The sequence below is a fragment of the Arctopsyche grandis genome, chromosome 13 (assembly GCF_051622035.1).
Source record: "Arctopsyche grandis isolate Sample6627 chromosome 13, ASM5162203v2, whole genome shotgun sequence".
Taxonomy (NCBI): domain Eukaryota; kingdom Metazoa; phylum Arthropoda; class Insecta; order Trichoptera; family Hydropsychidae; genus Arctopsyche; species Arctopsyche grandis.
Window position 1 is genome coordinate 20,388,308 of NC_135367.1, and position 24,425 is coordinate 20,412,732.

At 32.6% G+C, this 24,425-nt stretch overlaps 1 protein-coding gene across 1 annotated transcript in view; it reads right to left on the reverse strand.

Annotated features, from left to right (window-relative positions):
• LOC143921633 (neuroligin-1-like) overlaps positions 1–23,564 on the reverse strand; it is an 86,350-nt gene extending 62,786 nt beyond the window's left edge. Inside the window, exons 1-3 of the mRNA XM_077444986.1 lie at positions 23,377–23,564; positions 15,132–15,250; positions 4,462–4,614 (exon numbers count right to left, since the gene is read on the reverse strand). Coding sequence (XP_077301112.1) covers positions 4,462–4,614; positions 15,132–15,250; positions 23,377–23,444 — 340 coding nt within the window. The 5' untranslated portion in view covers positions 23,445–23,564. The remainder of the gene's footprint in view (positions 1–4,461; positions 4,615–15,131; positions 15,251–23,376) is intronic.
• Between the last annotated feature and the right edge of the window lie 861 nt (positions 23,565–24,425).

Genomic DNA, 24,425 nt, shown 5'->3' on the forward strand with positions numbered 1-24,425 from the left:
ATCGCATGTGACGTTAGACCGGATGCATACGCGCATCGAGTATTGTTCTCAAATAAACGTATAAGATTGAATTGAGATCGCTTTTACTTGTCTCTCTCTCCTGCAATCCTCCCTACTACCCAGCGGACTTCCTATATATGTATAGATGTCTCTATGATTATTGTTTCTGATTAATTGTTATATAATTAATTGTTATATGCTATATATTCTGATTGTATATGTATTATTGTATTTCTGATTTCTGATTGTTTATGTATTCTGTATTTCGTTATCGTATACCCGTCGCATTGGAGCGATCTGTAATGACGAGTGTATATTGATTGTAACAATAAAAATAAAATAAATAAAACATATAAAATTGAATTAAACCACTCAACCGATTACGATGAAACTTTCAGGATTTGTTGTATGCATGTCAGGGAAGCTTACTGTGAAAAAAAACCTTTTTATAATAATATTCGTAATTACGATTTTACCGACGCGAAAGTTTGAAGCGCCATTATGTAGTCAAGGAAATGAATTCGTTGGTAACCACGTTACCAGTTAGTATATGACGACACGGCGTTGAAGATACGTTAGTTTAGCTTCAACCATCACTTGAATGTGATAATGTCAATGTTTATCTTAAAGTGATTTGTTTTTTTGTACCTAATCGATTTTATGATTCTTGTATTTATTCAAAATTAGATCAATGCGCGCTATATACATTTATGAAGTGCACTAGTAGTTAGGTGAATACATTTGCGAAATGTACTAGTGGTTAGTGATTTATGAAGTGTACCAGTGGCGTGTACTAGTAGTTAACATATTATACTTTCGATCAGAGTGGTCACGGATTCGATTCCCACTAGAGTACCGCTGCTGACCAGACCATGGTTTGTGACTCCAGTTCGATCGTTTCTTATCAGAGTTTACTAATTTTTCTGATTTTCATTGAAACGATTCCTTTAAAAATTGGCATCTCCTTCCCTATCTCTCTCGCTAATCTCAAGTTATTCAGCATCTTGAGGTTCGCTAATTTGATTATGAAATGCTGCAAAAATTTCTCCATATATGTACATATGTCACTGTGGATGTTTGTATAAATTCACACTGTATAAAATAACTAAAAACATACATATATTGATTGTATTGTATCTTTATATAATAAGTACACGCGTCCTTTGGAGCGAACTGTAAAGGCGAGTTCTATGAAATAAAAATAAAAATAAAAATACTAAAATTTAAAACGAATCATTAGATAAAACGAGCGACATTGCCAATCGCCCAAAAGTTCAATTAACCATACATACCAGCAGCATGGCTTAATGCTAGCCTGTATGTTAAGCACTAAGTGAACAGTGGGTTCGATCCGCCATACTGCTGTTTAGATTTGGGGGTATTTGTGACTCCAAATCGATCGTTTCTTATCACAGTATGTCAATTTTATCTGATTATTGTTGAAACGGTTCCTCAAAATTGGCAAAAAATCATCTTTCCTGTTGTCACAACAAATCTGCTGTATTTATTGTGTGTATAATTTGTAAAAATTATGTACAAAATCTAAATCCATAGATGTCTCAATGGATTAATTCTGTAATAAATTAATTAATAATTGTTATTTCGTGTTCTTGTTCATGCTTCTGGAAATACAGTGATTTATGTAATAATAAAATGCTGCATTGTATGTAATTAATTGTCCAGGAAGGCGCATTTGGGTCTTCCTGTCAAGCCTTCCTGGTATATATATCTATGTAAAAATAAAAAAAATAAAACGATTCGTACGCGATATTCACATTAGAGGTTTACGTATTAAAATTGATCGGATGTGGGGGACGCAGGCCTACCGGTTCGATTGCCTTAATCGGATATTGTTATTAAAACGGGAAAACTGTCCAACTCGGAACGGACGAGCGAATCCCCGGGGATGGATCTCATCTCAACCCCCAGACCCACCCCCACCGCGAACCGACTAGCAAGAAAATTAAAAAGCTCCCGCGACTTCCGCCCGGCCAGAGGACGGATGCAAGGGGGAGGATGGGAGGGCCACGGGTACGAACAGAGTGGAAAATAATCTCATTAAACCGAAGCTCGGTGGTTTTTGCGTGCTTTTGTTTATTCGTTTTTATTTTTATTTTTATTTTGCAGCCGCTGGCGCTCTTTGTTTTCGGCGATTTCATTCATAGGACGCTCGCGGCTAATTCCTTTAGCTTTCCGCGACGCGCACCACCGGTCAAGCGGATGCGAATCAACGTCTATATAAATATTATTTAATATGTAATTAGACTATTTACTATTGAGTAGAAGCTGTGCTAGCATCTGTGTCTCTCTGTCAGGTCGATGTCTGCTCTAATTTATAATTAAAATTTATGTTTAGTGCTTGTTCAAATTCATTATGTACAATGGGGGTAAAACCGTACGAATATGTACGAGCCTTTGTTTGCTTGACAACGTGTATTATTTAACATCTAAACAAACTAGAAAATGAATTAATAAAACGCTATGTTAATTAATTCATTTAATATTATTGTACAAAATAGAAAAGCCATGAATTTCAAATTATGAACGTATGTAGCCCTAACGATTGTTTTCATTCTAATAATAATATTACTGAAATAATCATATTACATCTTTATTATGTGTGCTTAAATTTAATATATAAAACCCCTAAAGGGAAGTTAATAACACTGTTCGACACGAAAAATGGTTCAGAGACGAGATATAACTTTTCTTATAGATCTATCTCCAGTAAACACGAAACTGCTAATAAAAAATACCGGACTAAAGATTCCAATATTCATTTTGAACAGGAAATTGACAGATTTTGAGACATCGACCGAATAACACCAAGATATAGAAAAATCGTGCGATTTAAAAAACACATATGTACTTACATATATCCGAATCTCAAGTCAATCAACATTTTTTAATACCAGATTCGTGTTCACTGGGCATAGATCTATAAGAAAAGTCATATCTCGACTCTGAACCAAAAAAAAGTCATTTGTCGAACAGTGTAATTAGTATGAACCAAAAATCAGAATTATTTATTAAAATATCATTATATTTCGATCGAATTCTTATGTTCCATGTGATCCAATTTTCAACATAGTCTTGATATCAGTAATGAAACGTGTGTGGTTTTTTTGGTTTAGAAAATAGCGCTGAGCATCAAAAAACTACATTTATGTAGTTCCAAGAGCGAATGTTTATCAATTTTTACTAAATTTGATCCACTAAATTCGAATGTGATTTACGATTTACATGAAGGTTTAAATAAATGCGCAATATTTACAGTTGTTTTAGCTCTTACGGTGTATTAACTCAAAATCTAGTATAGCTGTGCAAAAAGTAAATATTGAAATCCACAAGCAGGTGTTTTTTTTCTATTGTTTGTGGTTTTTTGTTGCTGCAAAATCCTTATAATTATTTATCTCGCTAATTTTAAAGTCAAAAATATTTGTTTTCCGTGATATTGTGCGTTTATTTCACCAGTTTTCATTTCACCACATTTATAAGAAATTGTTTTCTTTTTATTTTTCTCTATCTTGAATTTGAGCGTTATAGTAAAAATATAATAGGAATATTTTCAACAATGTTGATTTGAATGCATTTCAAGTGAAATGAAATTGAAAAATTTCGAAAAAGCTTCAAATTCAATCAAAAATCATTTTAGTCTGAAAAATTTACCATAAAAAATTGTACATACATACATGATTTTTATTATATTAACTTATTTTAAATCTCGAATATCCCTAAAAATGTACATATGTGTATGAATTTTAGAATATTTGATTCTATGTAAATATTTTAAATTATTGGAATGGAATAAATCAATGTAAAATATATAATAAGCCAAATACATTCAAATTCTGCTATAATAATTACTAAATGACCAGTTGGTAATTTTTCCAATTTCAATACAATGAATTTTCAGCGTAACGTAAAAATTTTAAGGGATCCCTTATTAATTGATTTTTTATCAATTTTATTTTAAGCTTTCCAATTAATCAAATGAAATTTTATAAATGATAAGTTCTTGATTTTTTATTATTAATTAAAATCAATAATTTCGATATACATACATATAATATTATATATGTAATATGAATTACGTTAAAATTTAAAAATATATTTGTATACATATGTATGTACATGTGCATGAAAGTCACATATCAATACTGCATATTTTATACATATTATCTATCTATGTATATAAAAACGCAAAAATCTAACGTATTGTGATTTAAGACGGAATTTCCAATACGAAAAGGTCATCGCTAAAATTTTGAAAGGAATTTTCCGAATATTTTTTCCCGAATGGCGAAAAAAACGGCCGTCGAAATATTTTGTAAAGCAATTTCTTCAAGTACATAGCTTCAAAAAATATCACAATAAAACATATTGTACAATACGAGCCTTTAGATACAACCACACCATCAAAACGTCGCAATAATATAATAAAAGACACAAAACATTTACCTAGTAATCCCAACCTGAAGTTCAACGTCAACACTATGACATGACCATGTGCAGCCAAAACGGATCCATCATACGGATTACCGGAGCCCCACTCGTACGAATCACCATGAATCCACACCAAAACCGCATACGGGGCTTCAACTCCTCTATTACCTGCAAAACAACAAAACACCACAATCAATTTAACATGCTTTAAAAAGCACTCGAATACAGATTCAATCCCCCGTAAATTTTGATTCGACACGGTCGACTCGTTTTTCGGACTTATACTCTGAATACGCCCAGGGGGAGGTTACGGCCTTAAATAAGTGAGACTGTAACCCCCATAGCCGGGGTATATCCGAGTGTGTTTATGGGAAAAGTAGATAGTAGATACACCCGTGTGGTGAGAAGTCTACATTTTTTACAAGCCGAGATATAAACCCAACAGCGCTCTCGAGAATCCGAGTCGTCGCAAATGTTATATAGTCTTGTTCGTACGGCCCTTCTGGACCCGATTGTTCATTTAACGACAGGAAAAAAATACCTTTCGCCTAACAAAATATAAGATGGATTGATCGTATATTCGTTTTTAATCAAACGCCTGTAAAATTTTAATTAAAAAATAAATTCGTTGCGTGTTTATTTTATCGGCCGTGCAAAATTGGGTTATTTACGTTCGTTCGCTCCTCGTAGGCGACTCGAATTTTCAATATCATTAACTAGGGTTTTATTCACCTATTCAGTGATTCATCTCACGCAGTCTATCCTTATAAATATTTTCTTTCTCGGCTCGTAATGAAGTACTAAAAATTCTATTATGATTCTGTGTAAAAAATATGTAGTATAGTAGTATAAGTAAGTACGTGCGTTTTTATTTTTCTTCTTTCACTTCCCGGCGATCAATCAAGAAGAAGATCTCTTTGTTTGACTCATTGATAAGAAGATAAAAGAAAAAGAAAACACTTGGACTGAAAATATAAAAAAATCCTCTTGGATTCATTAATTAATACGTAGATAGTTTCAAATGAAAAAAATGATAACTAAGAAAAATGTCCTTAGTTTCGATTAGCGTACTGCCTTTTCTAATCAAATAAGTTTATACTTTATCTATGTATGTAAGTAGTAACGATAGATGAAGTTTTGTGATCATGCGAAATTTCAAACTCGAGATTTTGACTGATTCGAACTCGGAATCGATCACTGATAATGTTTTCATGATCTAGATAAAATGTGTGTGTGTATATGTGTGTATTTTTGGGATTTTTTTACCTATATGTATCACTTTTTCATAGCCGAATTTTAAAATTTGATTAGCATTGTAAATATTTAACGCGGACGTACCATTTCCTGTCCCAAAGTGAGGTTCGAGTACTCTCGCGGGTAACCGTGACCTTTTCCATAATGGGAAATTTCCAACCTATTCAAAAATTAAAATCACACCACTTCCAAACATTCAAGATAATAATTTAATAACACTGGAAGCACAGTGTGATGGAAAATATTATTTCTCGTCTTGGGATAATTCCCGTCAAACTTTACGCACATCTTAACACATATCGTAGTCCCTAAAATGGATAATATTTTTCTTAAATTACTACTAGTATAATAGAATTTTTACCAATAGTAAAGAAATTTTTTGAATAATCTTACTAATTGTGAAATTCAATACTTATATTTAATTATTTAATTTCTCTGTTTTTCCTATGTCAATTTCCATATTGTATTTTTTTCAACCAGTGGAATTCTTTAATTGGTCTTTTGAAATGTAATTTATTATATGTCTGTTTTGATTTAAGACTGTTGGTTTTCTTTATAAATAAAAATAAAACAAGAACCATCGGTTACAACCATTTTTCATTTTAATAGTGTGTATTTTTTATTTCACTATACATAACTTTGGGACTTTTGAGTCGATCGTTTCCTTTTTAAATTTTCCAATTTATCCGATTTTCATTGAAACGGTTCCTGCAATTTATCATCCCTGTCCAATATCTCTCGCAAAATTCGAGCTGTTCAGCATCTCAATTTTTCACTGATTTTCGCTGAATTTCTCTAAAGATATCTCTGTGGATGTTGATTGTATTTGCCTTATACATTTAATGCTTCAAAGTTTGACCATAGATTTCGTGTTTAATATAGAAATATATAATAATTTTGTATTTAAAACTGATATTCCTTGATCTGTATAGTACACATGTCGCATTGAAGCGATCTGTCAGACGAGTATGCATGATTAATTGAATAAATAAAATATTAACTCGTCTTAACTTAAATTAAGTGAGGCAGTCGATATATTTAATAGAATAAAATTAACCAACAAGTCGATATCTGAAGGGATATTTGACACTTAAGCTTAATTATTGCAATTAGGGCGCAATTATCAATAATAGCAAAGAGCACAAAGAACTATGCAAATATACACTATTATACCCTCTCTCGTGTATATACATGTATTATATAAAATTATATACATACATATATTATATGTGGGTCTACGTGACGAGACAGAATGTCAAATAACAGAAAACACAAATATCGGAAGGCAAAGATCGAAAATCGAAAGATCTTAAGTCGAAAGATCAAAAAAACATGGTGCATGGTAAACGGTACATACTCACTTAATTTGCGCGAGCAGGATATAGCAAGCCTGTTCCTCTTGTTCCTGTTGTATACTGCTCGCGCAAATTAAGTGAGTATGTACCGTTTACCATGCACCATTTTTTTTTGATCTTTCGACTTAAGATCTTTCGATTTTTGATCTTTGCCTTCCGATATTTGCGTTTTCTGTAATTTAACATTCTGTCTCGTCACGGAGACCGATTATATGTGTATTTGTGTATTATATACAAATTATATTAACGATTGAAATTTACTAATATTCAAGCAGCTCAGTAAAATAAATACAAACACACTACTGCTTCGAAAGTTCGACAATGTAAAAACAAACCGATAATTTCATACATAATGTGATACGATTAGATCCTGCAAGCATAATAGCTTCATCGCACAAACACACACAGCCCACGAAAGTAGCAGATTACAAGTTAAGCCATAAATCTCCAACACCTGTTCGTTCCAAAGCACTGCCAGAACTATGGCCGCACAACTCGGATGACTTTTGGCTCTTCGACCACATTTGCTTAAACGCGACACTGGCTTTTTTATTTCTAGGCGAACTCTCACAGGGATATGGGGGATGGTGTATTTGAGAGCAATTTCAAAGAGCAGACACCTACCTCCTGCACGTTTGGCGAGTGCACACGTTCGAACCACCTGAACTATTTACGGCAAGGGTGTGGGATGGTGTTATGGGGGAGTCGATCTCCACGGCGAAGTTAGGTCGAGTTTTCCGGGATCTCGGCAAAACTCCTAGGTGTCGTAAATCGTTCTCGCGGCCGACTTAACGTACGTTTGAATATTCCCTCTTTGCATGCAAACCCTGCAAATCTACTGTACCTCTGTGCCTTGGCGGAAATTTCCCGAGCACTGTAGACGTGACCCCAATATGCACTCCAGAGGTCCTGTCTGATGCTACGTGGAAAATTCACGCCGGGTTTTAAATTGAAATTAACGAAAACGTGACACTCTCTAAGCGCACTCTTTTTCTAATCGCAAAATGATTTGCCTTACTATTTTTGTTATTTTATATTTTAAATATTAGTAATACAATGATTTCGTATAGTCACTTTGATCATTTAAATATATGTATGTGGTGAATACATAATGAGAAGAGTATTCGACGGATGGGAAGGTGGAATAACAATACGTTATAAATAATTACCTTAATTTGAAGAGGTTTCTAACTAACAGGGATAACAGGTACAGTTAGAACCCTTTCAAAATAAGGTAACAACTAGGCGTCAGAAAGATTTGCTGATGACGGGTTTGGTGCATCCGCTCTAAAATCGCCAGATTAACAGAACGGCAGCTTTAAACGTAATTCTCGTTTTCTCGAATGATAGATTGCACAACAGATGATGACTAACCTTTCGATGTGTACAGATGAAATTATTAAAATTGATTTGAATCTTTCTGGTGAGTTTAATAAGGCAAGATTTTATTTATTTATTTGGAAAATTTACAGTTTATTAAGTTACATAGATTGATAGTAAAAAAACATAATTATGTTAAGTAAACCATTAATAATTTTCACATATAAGTAAAAAAAAGAAAAGCTCAAACATTTAAAATAAGAAACAAAAATGATAATAGAGTAAGATAGTTAGAGAAAACAAAAAGAAAAAAATAGAAATAACAGTATAATAAAAATATCCAAATAATAAGAATAATAATATGATAAAAATTATGAAATAATAAAAATAATAACAAAAAGACAAAATAAATACATCAAAATAAAAATTCATAATCACAATCGTAAATTTTCAATAAAATTAATCATCGAAAAACAAATTTGCAATAATCACTCTAGCTTGTATAGCATTAATATTAAATAAGTCAAACATAGAAATTGTTAAAATTCGGAACCTCTTCGAATCTTGCCTTATTAAACTCGCCTGAAAGATCCAACTCAATTTTAATAATTGCATCTGTGCACATCAAAAAGTAACCCGTCATCTGATGTGCAATGTATCATTCGAGAAGCTGAGAATTGCATTTAAAGCAGCCGTCCGTTAATCTGTCGTTCAATTTGTCTGGCGATTTTAGAGCGGATGCACCGCATCCGCTGATGACACGACGTTTATGGCCAGCAATGAGTATAAAATAGCTTAATTACTTCGTAAAATAGAGATAGAGTAGACACCTGGGTCTAGAGATAAAAAAAAAATCCTATCCGTTTTACAAATTTGAGACTCCAACATAAAATCTAACGTTCTAAAAGACTGACGATTCAACGACTTTGTCTACCTACTAGGCGCGTTGACGTCAAGTCAAGAGGATGCCAATTGAAAATCCATAGAGGAGTAGGAATGGCAAAAATGGCAATTGTCAGTCTGGTAAGAAATGGAAGAACCGCTATATTATGAGTAGAACGAAAATCCATCTGGTGCGAGCTCTGGTGTTCCCCATTTCATTGTATAGAGTCGAGACATGAAAACTGAAAAATAGAGAAAGGGGGATTCTAGATGCATTCGAAATATGATGTTGGAGACGGATACTGAACATCCCATTGACAGCAAGACGCAAAACATCGCCATCGACAAAAAGCTGGCAGTCTCAGATAGACTCTCTATAGCATGTTGGAAAATGGTTCTGTCCTACGATAGCCATATGGTCAGGAAGAATGTGGAGAGTCTGAATAGGCTGGTAGGTACCAAAACGCTGGAAGGAAGACGAGTCTCCCAAGAGATAGTCTGACCAAATCAAATAACTGGCGGGATCGTCCCTTAGTGCTTCCTTCAACTTGGCACAGAACCAGAAGGAGTGTAGCCGGAACGTCCATCAAGATGATATCAATTAATGACGACGCTCAGCATTGATCAAACGAGGAAGAAGATATGGTCACTTAAAATATGTATGTACATATTTACAGTTTGAATTTTTGTTTTCCGACAGTTAATTTTCTTATGTATATAATAATATACTATAAACTATAATAAGATACCCAAATAATATCCCAACAATTCTTGTATATTTATAATAATATACTATAAACTATAATAAGATACCCAAAGAATCTCCCAACAATTCTTGTATATTCAAAATAATGACGGAAACATGAAAAAATTATGATTTTCTAAAACAACCGCTTCTGCATGCAAATAAATGGCTGTTGAATTTCTAGCAAAGCAGTGACTTTAAATTCAAATTAATCAGCAAAACTCTACATAATAGACCCAATTAAACTGAAATAGGTACTAAGTTAATAAAAAAAGTATAGGTAAAAATTACTTTATCTATGTATGTATGTACGTAATAACAATAGATGAAGTTTGTTTTATTGAATTATGTATTTATAGGGAATTTGTATAAGAACTGTTCATACACTATCTTCTTAAGTCGATTTTTTATAATACATATATGTACGTAAATAAATAATCTATTTTATTCATTCAATGCTTCTTGATATAAATTCAACTAACTGTGTACACATACATATGTTCAAATGCGTGATTATAACGGTACATACATATGTACAGATATGGTATTTCTAGGATTATTAATCTGTATTTGTACAATAAATCACACACGTCAATTTAAATTTATGAGTTGTTATAAAAATCATTGTATCCCATTTGAAATTTCGTTGCCATTTAGTGCTGTTGAAAAATCAAAAAAATCACTAAAAATATAATATTACAACAATTAATTTGTATTCCAGGTGAAAGAATTCTCTATGCTCTGTATACATAAATGGTATAAAAGCCAATAGTTTCTGCAGAACGCTAATTCTGTTTCTTAGAAAAGTACATTCAATATAATTATTCGTTTAATAAGGTTATATATAATATAATATCAAAACAATGTATTTAAATACAAAGATACGTACATACATGTATATATAGATGAGAAAATTGTATTTACTAATACACAATTTAGCGCAATTAAATTCTAAAATTGAACTAAAAATTGACATACGAATAATCCTCGAAGAAAATATCACAGAATGATACCATGTATAAATATAAAACTTAATTAAGCGTAAAACAGCAGCAAAAGAAATTACCGTCCGTATCCTTACTGTAATTTATTTCGCCGGTTGTCAGTCTTTTTTCTTTATTAAAACGTCCTAAACAAACACTATATTTTATTGCTTACTTCAAATCAAGATTGATACTCGACGTGTGCAAGTGATTAAGTAAACGGAAGCGCGCGGGGTGAGCGCGGAAAATATTTTTCACGAGTTTTCCTCGCGCGATGACGCACATTTGTGTTATTTTTCATTTTTATTTTATCTCCCCGAGAGCGCTTACAACCGACTCTCACAATACACTAAAGGAAACATTATTCTCAGATGTGAACTTTGTATGTGTATTCAACAGAATTCTTTGTATTTTTAGGCACCCAAAAAAAAAAAAACAACAACTTTCGTGTATTCTCCAAAAGCATGAAGAATGCTACCTCGCTTCAGAGACATTTTTATCGTGGCAACTAATTCTTCTTCTTCCTTGTTTGCACAATGCTAAGCTTCGTGGTCATTTATATCATCTGGGATCTAGTGGATGATTCACCTCCACTCCTCTCGGTCCTCTCGTATGATGAAAGAAGCATTTAGGACGATCCTGTAAGTTCTTTAACTTGATTTGACCATCTTATCCTTTCACTCACCTTCCATCTAGTGACTATGAAATTCTCTACATTCTCCTCATCCTTCCTCACAATATGGCCAAAGTATTAAGTAATCATTTTTCTACATGTTGTAGAGAGTCTTTCTGAAACTGCCAACTCTTTATGCATCTTCGTGCAACATTCGCCTCCAGCACCACATTTCAAAGGCATCAAACATATCAGCTTCTCTCTTTCTTATCTTCCATGTTTCAACTTCATACAATGTAACTAATTAAATAACTTAATACATGCATAATACAGCCAAATAACATTTTATATATTTAAAAATACACATATCGATAGGAAAGCTCTAAATATCGATCCCTATTGATTACAAAGCTTTGCTAAAGTTCAAAACATTTGAAAAATCAACTAATTAATTTTCCTACACTTCTTCCATTTGACTAATAATATGGGCAATTCCTATGAGTCGATGGTTTTTGGTATGAAAATTGCAGAAATGATTAATTTTATACTTAAATAAAATGATCTTAGCAACATTCAGTAGTGATAGGTGTGCAATTATATTAATGCACTGCATAATATATAATATCTTCATATGCAATGCGCATGTGCATAATTCATATGTATTATTCACATTTTACAGTGCTCACACATACGTTCCCATTCATATGTAGCTTTTACACTTTATAACGGTGTATGAAAATGGAACACGTGGACTTAGAAGTATGTCAAAAGTGGTTGATGTAATGGTGAGGTCACTTAGCTATAAGAAAGGACGATAAATTTATTTATTTATTTAATATCAAAATGCTAATTAAAACATACAACCAATAACAAATTAAAATTAAAAACTATAATACATCGTAAATATATGTATATTTTAAGTATTACAATTACATCTTCCACGGGGGTATCCATTAGCACCCTTCAAGAAGGCACTAATGTTATTAGCACCTCGAATGTTTTCAGGAATAGCATTATAGATTTTAACACCCCCTGTGGAGAACACCTCCCGCAGTTCTTAATTTCTTTACTCTACCCATAAGTAATTTATTCCCATTTCTAGTTTTATGACCATGAATATCTCTATTTCTAACTATGTAATTATAAAAATATCTAGGTAATAGATTACTATCAAGCTTAAATACAAATTTTAAAGTGCTTGATTTAAGACTATTTTTAATATCCAACCATAGATGGATGAAACAAGGGCTCGAATGGTTCCCGAGAGAATGTAAAAGATGCAAAAATCAGCTGATAACTAAAAATAAAACTATCACTGTTTGATCTGTGTACATATATTAAGCTTGTATTGGTTAGAAAGTTTGTTTTGGAGTAGTAAACAATGAAATTTGAGGTTATGAGTTGCTGCCAGAAATATGTATACTCATTTATGCAGGGAACCTTACAGTTTAGAATAGTTTATTAATACTAAGATTGCTTTAATGATTTGCTTTAAGAATAGTTTATCAATGTATGATTGTCCATAAATGTGTTTATGTATTTACAGAAATGAACTTTTCAATCATCAGATGAATTAAATCAGCTGATAACTAAAAATAAAACTATCACTGTTTAATCTGTGTACATATATTAAGCTTGTATTGGTTAGAAAGTTTGTTTTGGAGAAATTTGATATTATGGGTAGCTGTTGAACTAATTGTATGTGATGTATGTATGTAAGCTTATTGTAAATCATATTAACAATTAGATACAACATAACTTCTTATTGAATACTTATCTTGCAGATAACACTCAGTGAAGAGATGTACTTTTAGCAGTGAAATGTCAGATCTGACATATTTGGCCAAAAATCAATATATATCGTGTATTACCTTACAAGAAGCTACACGCCAAATTTGAAATTTATATATACATATGAGAGTTCAAACTATAAATATTTATATATTAGAAACTATAGAGCAAATTTTATAAAATATAGAGTGAATTATAGGCGTTTAAACAATTAAAATCTGATATGGCCATTTCATGGCGAACAGGTTAGAATACAATATAACGCGGTTGACGTCGGCGTTGTAGACGTCAGGCATCTCGATGAGCTTGAAATTTGAAACCCGTTGTATACGATATTTTATCTCCAACGTAATAGCAGACGATACATTAACGTATATTGATGACCAAAATGAGCAATATGGCAAAGTATGAAAACGATCGGATAAGAGATAAGAGATATAAAAAATGACTTCTTAAACGAAAACCATGTGAACTGTATAAGAGGTATGTAAAAAAGGCCGCAATGGAGATGGGCGGATGAAGTCAGAAAAATGTGTGGGATGAGATGGATGATAGTTTCCCGAAACAGAGACGAAGCACGTTGGAGAGCATCACCCAGCAATGAATAGTGAATGGCTGTGAATTATGATGACGTTGATGATGATTACCGAAAGCTATACTGTACATATAAATACAAACAGATGTGGTATAATATACTCTAGGTAGTTTTCTAAAAATATGTATCAGTCGCATATTACATTCTATCAAACCGGAATGAAAAGTTGTCCGACTTCCAATTCGATCATCGAACAATAACAAGCTCGGGATGGATTCGTAGGCATCATCCCTTGTTCCATGGTAGAAATACCCAGGGGTGTATCAACGGGTGATTGTATTGCATACGTAATAAGTCGACGATACGAACAGCAAGGGCTTTCCCCAACGTCCTTCGGCGTTGGAGATTATGCGTTGCATAATATTATCAACTCGTCAAGCTCCAGTAAGGATTAACAATCGAAGTCTCGGTGTACCAAATATATAACAATTTTACCTGTATATATAAATACATATGTATAATGTTTATACCTGTGTTGGTTGATACCCGACTCGCTGTTGTCGTCTTTGTCGACATCGCGGTTAATTAGAACGTCATTCAAAATTTCAATATTGGAAGAATAATCGGCTGTTACTATACAAATATATACAATACATGTAATATTATAATTTGGAATACATGTTTGTATATAATATAAAGTAATTATTTAAAAGCAAATTGTACAAGGTATTTATTTTAAGTATTATTTGTATGTTACATATGTATGTACGTATGTACATATGTATGTATGTCTGAACATATTAATTCGCATTCATCAAACTATTAAATTAGCTGTTCATCCAATGTGAATTTTCATATGCTTAATATTTTAGTTTATTACTCGGTTTAATTAATATTTTCATATAATTTCCATTGCTTTGAATGAATAATGTATACATATATGTAATTAATATTCATTTGAGACATCCTTTCAACAATCCGAGCTTTATTCAAAATTTCTTCTACAGATATGTAAGCTCTTATAATATACATATGTATATCACACTAAAACTATGCAGTAGTTTAAAATTCAACACGTTGAAAGTTTGTTTGTTTAAGAATTTTTTGGACGAAAAACAAACAGAATCTTCTCGGAATTTTGAACGAAATTTTCAAGTTTTCACAGTAAGTTTTCAAGTATAATCTTTTTATATAACGCGATACATACCACTTCCAGGCACGTAGATGTTGAGATAGAGGCAATCCTCGCTCTGGTTCATGAGTAACGGCGCCATTTTTCTCAGATGCTGATATCTCCCCAAGGGCATCTTCGTCAAAGCATAAGACCTGCACAAATAAATCATAACTTGCACATTATTCTGGATATATTAAACCTGATCATTAATTTCGAGCGTTGATGGTGTGAAGATTTTTATTCTATATAATGCAAAATGGGTTCATAGAATTTTCCGAAGATTTTCCCGGTGCGTAGATTGTGCATACGCGCAAAAGAAACGGAAGTTAAGTTTTCCAAGCAAAAAGTTTCGTTGAAAAAGCTTTCGCACTGGATGAAGTATGAAAAAGCCTCATTCGGTTGATTCAACAGTGAAAATAATCAGCCATTTTCTTGAAATCGAATCGACTTTTCCAACTCACAAGTAAAAGTTCTTTATATATAGCTTTATACTTCAAACAATATAATTTATCTATACAAGCGCTAAATTGATTAAATTTAAGCTTGAAGATAACAACGGAGGAAAAATGTTTCTAAATGATAACTAAAATATTCAAGCAATGTATTATTTATTCATCAACCATTAACCGAGGAAAATCTAGATTTATCCCTTTTATATTCAAACAATACTTAAAGATTTAAATCAATCAAAGTAAAATATTTTGCAAAATGAAATTCAATATAGTCAAATCTACTACCGCTGCTACATTTTGAGGCCATAAACCTATGAATATATTTAAGCTTCGTAATAATTTGCAAAACAATACAGAGGCAAAGCTCTATAATAACATCTTTCGACGAATGAACATAATCATCATACATGCATACTTGACTTACACTGAAATTATACCCTATGAAGCATTTAATACGCTTCTGATCGGATATACAATATTGCATTCTAAGCGAGTAATTCTATTCTCTTCAGAATTATTATGACTAATAGATGGATGTATAATATAATATGCCGCAACCCATGCAAGTGCTTACTGATTCGATCTTACATATTGTAATAATCACGTTGTAAGTACCGAAAGTAAATGAAAGGTCTGTAAGCATTTCGAGCGAATTTTAGCAAAGACACTTCTCTACAGTTAGAAATAACAACGAAGCGTTTTCCGATCGTAATAATATTTATTCAAGAGTGAGGTCGCTTCGACCCTTTGTCGATCAAATAAAAAGCAGACAGACGGAGCTTAATTGAAAATGTTAAGCTCGGACCTTTCCGCGTTTTTATCGGAATATTCGATATTCGGATTTCACCGCAATTTACATTCCCTTACGAAAGATAAACACGCCTTTGAAAAAAGAAAACTTTCATTCCTCGCATAGCGAACGTAAGCGAATTTTCAACGATTTTTTCCTTCAACAAATTCTATTTCAGAATACTAACTGATATATTATATTATACATACATAGATAAGTAGGTAAATGATTTAAAAAAAAAAAAAAAATATTCCTATGATGTATTAATTTTATATTTCACAATAATTAGATTAACTTATCGCGGTTTTGATTTTACCAGGCTTGAATTAGCCAAAGTTCTTATAAATTAATCAATTCTTAATAAGCAATAAGCAATCTAATCCCCCTACTGAAGTGTCAATGCTTACTTTATGCCGATGATCTTAAGGTTTTCCATCCTATCAATAGTGAGTCGGATTGCTTAAAATTACAATCCGACATTGATATAATATCTGAATGGTGTAATGTAAACCTTATGCATCTCAATATTTCTAAATGCTTCTCAATGACACTTTCCAGAAATCGTAACCTAATTGACTTTACTTACAATATTAATAACGTAGATCTTACAGCAAAAAATTGTGCCAGAGACTTAGGTATACTTATAGATTCCAAACTATCATTTAATGAACATATTAATCATATTGTTACTAAATCTTATAAACTATTGGGATTTATTTGCCGAGTTGCGAAGCCCTTTAAGAATCCCCATACTCTGATTCTACTCTATTACAGTTTAGTTCGTAGTAATATGGAGTATGCCTCAATCATATGGTCTCCCTTTTACCAAACTCACATTGAGCACTTAGAAACAATCCAGAAGCGTTTTTTGCGCCATTTATCCTATAAGACTGGTCTTAAAAAACTGTTACCATCTTATAATGACAGACTTTCTTTTTTCCATATTGCAAGTTTGTCTCAGCGTAGAAGGGTTTCTGATTTGTTAATTTTATATAAGATTGCTAATGGTATTCTTGACACGTCTGTTTTAAGCGAGATTAATTTTAACGTTAATGCCCGATTCACCAGATGCACAAATCTTTTTTATCCACCTATTTGTCAAAGCAACACCTCTTTCAATAGTGCAATCGTTCGTATATGCCGTATTTACGATAGCTTAGATGATTGTCCTGACCTCTTTAGAGACTCTTTTAGTATTTTTAGGACAAAGGTGAAGAAAATAATATGTGGTTGATTTGCTTCTTCACCCTTATAGTCTTTATTTTTCTTTTTTACTTTATCTGTTTCTTTTCTTTTTTTAAAAAATTTTGATGTTTTTGTAATTTTACTTTTTTATATCACCATGTGGTGCTCACTGTAAATGGAATATTTTATTTTTATTTATGTTTATTATTATTTTTTGTCTCATTATACAACTTTCTTTTTATATTTTATTCTGTATGTGTGCCTATTTAAATAAAATAAAAATAAAATAAAATAAATCAAAATTGGCAAACAAGAGATTTTCGACTACACGCATGTAAAGGTACATACAAATATTTTTCATGTTTAAATTTAAATCAAAATAAACGAAAATTCTTATAAAAATCCATTGCAGTAATTTTGTATTTAGTATTATAAAATTTGAATACTAAATACAAATTGCACATATATGAACCGTTATATTTGAAAGTGGCGGAATCCAATTTTCAATTCCAAAAAAACTATTTCTGTTTGACTTAATTAAAAAAATGGTTTTCACCTATTTTAATTCGACATGTTCAGAATCTCAGAAAAACAAAATAAACGTATTACACTTAACCAGTATTTTTAAATATTGTTAAACTCAAAACATTATATTTAATGTATTGTAAAATATTTCTCGAAGTGAAGAAAAGTGGACAATAAGTTCAAATATGACGGCTCATATATGCAGATAGCTTAATTTTGATGAAAGTTTTTTGTCTTTTCAACAGATATGTATAATATATGTAATACATGTGTATAAAGAGGTCTGCTCATAAATATAAAGAAGACAAAATTTATGATAGTAGATAGAATGCAAACCGGTGCGGTGCAAGCGCTCGACAATCACCAGACAGACTGAACGACAGATAAACTGGATGGCAGCTTTAAACGCAATTCTCGTCTTCTCGAATGATATATTGCACATCAGATGACGAGTAACTTTTCGATGTGCACAGATGCAATTATCAAAATGGTGATTATTAAAATTGAGTTGGATCTTTCTGGCGAGTTTAATAAGGCAAGATTCGATAAGTTTACCGAGGAATGTTTTCTTTTTATTATTTAAAATCTAATAGAGAAAAAATAACATCTCTTTTATTTTGACATTTCCCAATTCAATAAAAAAGTGATTAAAACAAATTACTATGTCTATTTTAATTAGACGATATTTAAAGTCTTCTTCCTTTCAGAAGGAAATGCAAATTAAAATTAAAAATAGCTTCAAGACTTGCCCCTCTCTCTTATAATGCCTTCAAATGATTCCATTAAAATAAGAAAAACATTTTAAAACCTAAGAAGAAAATCGTTTTAGATAGATATTAGCGACTTAACAAGCAATTGAAACAAAACCAAAACGATTTATGAACTGACTTTTTTGGACACTAATAAAAACAATAATTATCGTCATTGAAACTCTCCGACAGCTAGCTTTTTTTGTACAATCACGTTCTGTGAAATTTTCAGTTCGATTCTTTCGGGCTTGGTTCCTTTTCCACCATTGATAGTTGGCATACTTTTCGCAATGTCCGACGATTTGGAAAATGCCCCGTGACCGCGCTTCCGAGAAACACATCACCGAACAAACGTGTAAGACATTCCCGGGGAAAAGCGGGAAAACTAACCGAGACGCTCCAGGCCAAAACTCACCCCTTCCTTCCCTTCTCTCCAACCTCGCGAAGCACGGTAGGAACAAAGAATAGCAGGCAAACTTTCCACAAACGACTTTTGATACTGTACCCAGATTAAGTTCGGCGTGTCCCGGGCTCAAACCCAAGCAAGGTATACGCCGACCCAAATTTAATTTAGCACAAAAAATACGTGTTTTATGTGTTTTTTTTTTCACTTGGAACAGTGTGCATGTAAATGAAAAACACTAAATACACATCGTATAGTGTATTACAATACAAATTTTCAATTAAACGATATTATAATATACAAAAAATAATTAAAAATCACAAAACATAAAACTTAACCCACCCATATAAGCATATGATAATGCGAAAATTTTCTTTATTAAATTTTGGTGAAATATATTATTTCTGTAAATTAAGTAAAATATTTTTTTCAATTAAAATACGTATTTTATTTCAAATGCTTCATATATATTTTTTTAATTTCGCTCCGTGTTCTTTAAATTAATATGCATCGATTCTTTAAATTAATATTATTTAGTCTTATTTTATTTATAATATTTTGCATAAGCTAAAAGGAGCCGCCGTTATAATTGGTTTTCGAGGATTATCTCCAGGCTAAGTGCTGTCGGCTAACAATGGAGACCCCCGAATGGACTTAGTGGTCGGTAACGACATCCCGTCGCTTCCCGCTAGAGTTCTCAGAACTAACAGCGCGAGACCGTAGGACTGCATATCTGGTACGTGACTATAACAATTTAGCTAGCAGCATAGCTCGATCGTTAAGCTTCTGCTTAGCGTCGAGAGGCGCCGGCTTCGATCCCAGGGCCGAGCCTCGAGTGAAAATGAATTTTTCAGAGTATGCTGTTGGTCAGACCTGGATTTGTGACTTCAGGTTGATCGTTTCCTATCAGAGTTTGCCAATTTTCTCTGATTTTATTGTTGAAACGGTTCCCGGAAAAAAATGGCTAAAATCCTCCCTATACAATAATGTCACCTATAATTTGTGATTGATTAATGTGCAATAAATAAGTTTGTGTACAATTTGATAGATGTCTCATTGATTTTGCGAGTTTTTCAGTGTCTCAATTCAGTGACTTATATAAAAAGAAATGCTGCATTGTAATTGTAATTTTTAATTGGCCAGGAAGGCGCATTGGGGTTTACCTGTAAGGCCTTCCTGGTATATATGTAAAAAATAAAATAAAATAAAAAAAGTAAACAAACGCGTTGAGGAAGATGCAGTGAGTGACCTGCCCTTTATAAGCATGTACTTAGGCTATTTGAAGGCATTCTAGACAAAGCACTGGCAGTGCGTGGATCTCCTTAATCACCCAATAAATGCCATGAAGCGACTTCGGCCTTTCATTTGGATCCTCCACCCACCCCTACGCAACAATATTATGTAGCCTTATTTTCTTAAGCCTTATTGTGCTAAAAATAAGCTAGCCACTGTGCTGGACGCCAAGTATTAAATTAAATTGTGTGTTGTAAGTTAAATCAAAATCTGTGAGGTTATTTATTGTAGTTAGCTGCAAAATTATTTTATTGTTTATTAAGCGTCGAATTACATAAAATAAGTTCAAGAAATGAAAAATAATAGCTTTAGCTGAGCCGTCATTCCAAGGTGGATATCATTCTCACATTGGCTGTTGAGCACGGCGTACTGAATTCCCCATCTCTCTCGCATCTACGAGACACGTGTACAAGGGTCTATCGAACAACGTTTTTTTTATTTCATAATTACATAATTTGAAGTTTTAATAATGAATACAAAAAATATAAAGACCCTACATTCAGTATATTCGGAGAAATAAAATTAAATTTAAGTCCTGACGCTCACTATCCATCACAGTGCGGCAAGTGTTAATGAAACTTTTTAACAGTAGGTTTTCTTTCATGTGAGTCCAATTTGTAATTATTACAGGTAAGCATAAGCACTTGAGTATATCAAACTCATCAGGAAAAATTTTACTTGAAATGTTTGTTTTTGAAATGAAATATGTTTCAATTTACAAACGACAAAAGTTTCCTTTTATTTTTCATCACACGCGAAGGATTTTCCGCGTACTTACTTTTATAACGTGAACGTAAAATTGTTGACGTGCATTTTTATTACTTTTCCGAAGGTCGCTTCTAACTTGAGATATAAAACGTGAAATTATATTTCATTTTCAGTAAGAACATTCGCATTACGTCGGTGTTCATCTCAAAGTATCTATAAGTACATACATACGTATGTACTTTGGCATATATTGAAACTTTTTCGATGAAAATTTTTAATACGCGAATGAATTTAGCAATTTATACATCAGTTAAAAACGTCAAAATTATATTGCGAAGAGAAGTTCTATTTTCCGGTTCATTGAATATTTATAATTGTAAGTCAACAAAATCATGAGACGTTGGATGGCAAACACGCCATTTTCCCCCCCTCACTCTGAGGAAAAGAAATTGTCCCGAAAATCGTTTTTCCGCGATTTTGCTGCCAGACGGTGGCATTCGCATAAATGCCAATCACAAAAAAAATTGCGATCGCATTTATTGGGTTTTCCTTCCGATCGCTAATAACTTCTTTTCTTTTGCCCGCTTTTAAAATAAAAGATGCCACTGTGACAGTGGACGCTGGCACGAGATTGGGTCGGAGGGGAGGTTGATTTTTCCGAGGAAAAATGTAATAAGTCCCCATCCCGAAGCGACCGGGCTTTCTCTGGACAGCTTATTGATGAGATATTTCACCAAGTTCAGAATTATAATAAGGCTTAAGACGAATCCCAGCTCTCCACCCCCACCCAATCTTCATCCTAGCATGCCTCACCAAAATACGTCCCTTTGAAAATATAATGCCATTATGAAAATTTCCTTATTATGATCTCATTATAGGCTGCCGCGATCGGAAAATACTTAAGGAATCATCATCTGGAGATATAATAAAATTAAAGGTCTATAAAGACAATTTGATTGAATGCGCACATTCTTAATTCATTCACTTCATACATATTTTCAACATCAAATCCATTTCAAAATTTAATATTTGAATAATACATTTTCAATTTCAAATAAAGTTGGGATCATAACATTATACCCACTATAATTAAATCAATTTTTTTATAAAGAATGTGCCTTTTTACTTTATCTATGTACGTAGTAACAATAGATGAAATTTGTGATCATGTGTTAATTCAAACGCAGAATCGATCACTAATCACGTTTTCATGTGTTCTTTTCGCGAGAAAATTCAAGTATAATCCTTACTATAATCCTATTAATGTGATAAAAATAAAAAAAATCGCTAAATTTAATAAACCGAAATTGGGATTTTTTCCTTTTAAAAAGGCAAAAATATTGTGACCACACCCCTGAACGTATCAAGTTGAAAACTTATATTTGTATTCTTTATGTATGTACTATCTTATAATTGATAAGGTTTTGGTCAGAATGCGTAAGCCGGAAGTAGTAATTTATTTTAAAACAGTATTTCATTATTTTATTTTGACCTTTTAAATTATTTTCATGTTCTTGATATTTAATGTGTATAATATTTATAGTGATTTTAAGCAATAAAAAAAATTTGAACAAGATGCGACAACCGGAAGTAGAACTTTTGTCTTGTGTAAGTTTCACTACATTTGCGCTCAATTTATATCTATAATTCTCTCATAGCCGGTATGAGTGAGCGTGTATGTATATTTAGTTATCGAATTTTGTGTTTTATCCTTCTTTTTAACCTCAAATCCATAAATGAAGTCGTGGGTCGGTCACATCCAAATTTTTATATAAATAAATGAATTTAAATATCCATTCAACATTATGTACGAGTAAAGCTCTCATATCAATGTTACTTGTCGTATCGAATGTAAATACATACATGTAATGTCAAACATGTTCGATAAACAAAACTCCAAGAGTCTGAACCGCGTAATAACTAGATTATCCTCGACGAAAAGGTCGAGAATATCCTTTGAACACTTGACATTTCAAATAAATATCCACACAATAGTTAAGGGTGGGATACTAACAATGTCGCTCGGGGGTATTTGATACCCCATCATGTAGAAAAGTGGTCAGAGATCATCTTCAGATTCGTTTTGTGTGACAATTTTCAAAGGAAACCCATTCGCTATGTACATACATTGTAAATGTATGTATTTGAACAACTTTCGCAATGTAGAACATACTTGTTAGAGACGTCCGGATATCTCTGAGGACAGACTGGTCCAAAAGAGTCAGCCAGGCGAGTTCCCATCCAAGGCGAAGCCGGTCTCGGAGGCTGCAATCGTTCAGCAAATCCGTACGGCACACCAAGAAACGCTTCAACTGGCTCCAGATGACGAGAATGAGGCTCCAAAATTATCCCTCGTATAGCACCTGAAACACAAATCATATTAATTTAAAAAGTTAGCGTTTTCGCCGGACGAGAGATGGAGAAAAAACGGCAGAACAAATGATTTTTTAAGCCTCCCCACCAAACCCTGAGCAATTTTTCAAACGAGGTCACTGAAATTTACTTTGGACGTGGGGGTGGACATATTGAAAAAATACGACCGGGACCTTTCTCAAATTGATGGACACCTTGAGCTATTAAGGAAAACCCTAAGGACCTCATTAAAGTTAGTCACTTTCGAGTGGCCATTACTGACGTTGAATCTTTCGTGCTTCTCCGGAAAAAAGAGAGCGAAAAAACGACCATCGATAAAACATCAATACGTATAAAATAACTTCAGCTTTTGTAAATTTGTCATAACTAAAGCTTACCGACAATGTGGTAATAAGATACTATATTAAATTATCAATAACTAAATATTATTAACGGACAGAATATTTATCGATTGTTCAATGCTTTAATATTTAACATATGAATTTTTGCTATTACGCAAAATAAGATGATTTTGTACAGCCGAAAATAGGCGATTTTTTAATTTTATACATATAGTAGAAGTTTTGATGGGAAATGTATCGATAAATCGATTGATTAAATTCATGTATTTAATGTGCAACTGACCATTTAATCTACAAGTTATAAACCAGTGTTTTAAGATATATAAAACTGAGAACTGATATAAGTAAATCCTCCCCTAAAATATGATTTTTGTCAGATTTAGCTATGAGAAGAGGACATGGTCTTCAGTAGTTCACTTTTGATGGAATTTCGTGCAGAGAGCATTGAATTTATTGTTAGATCATTTTTAAAATTTCCTTATTACTGTATCAAAAATTAATCTTAGCA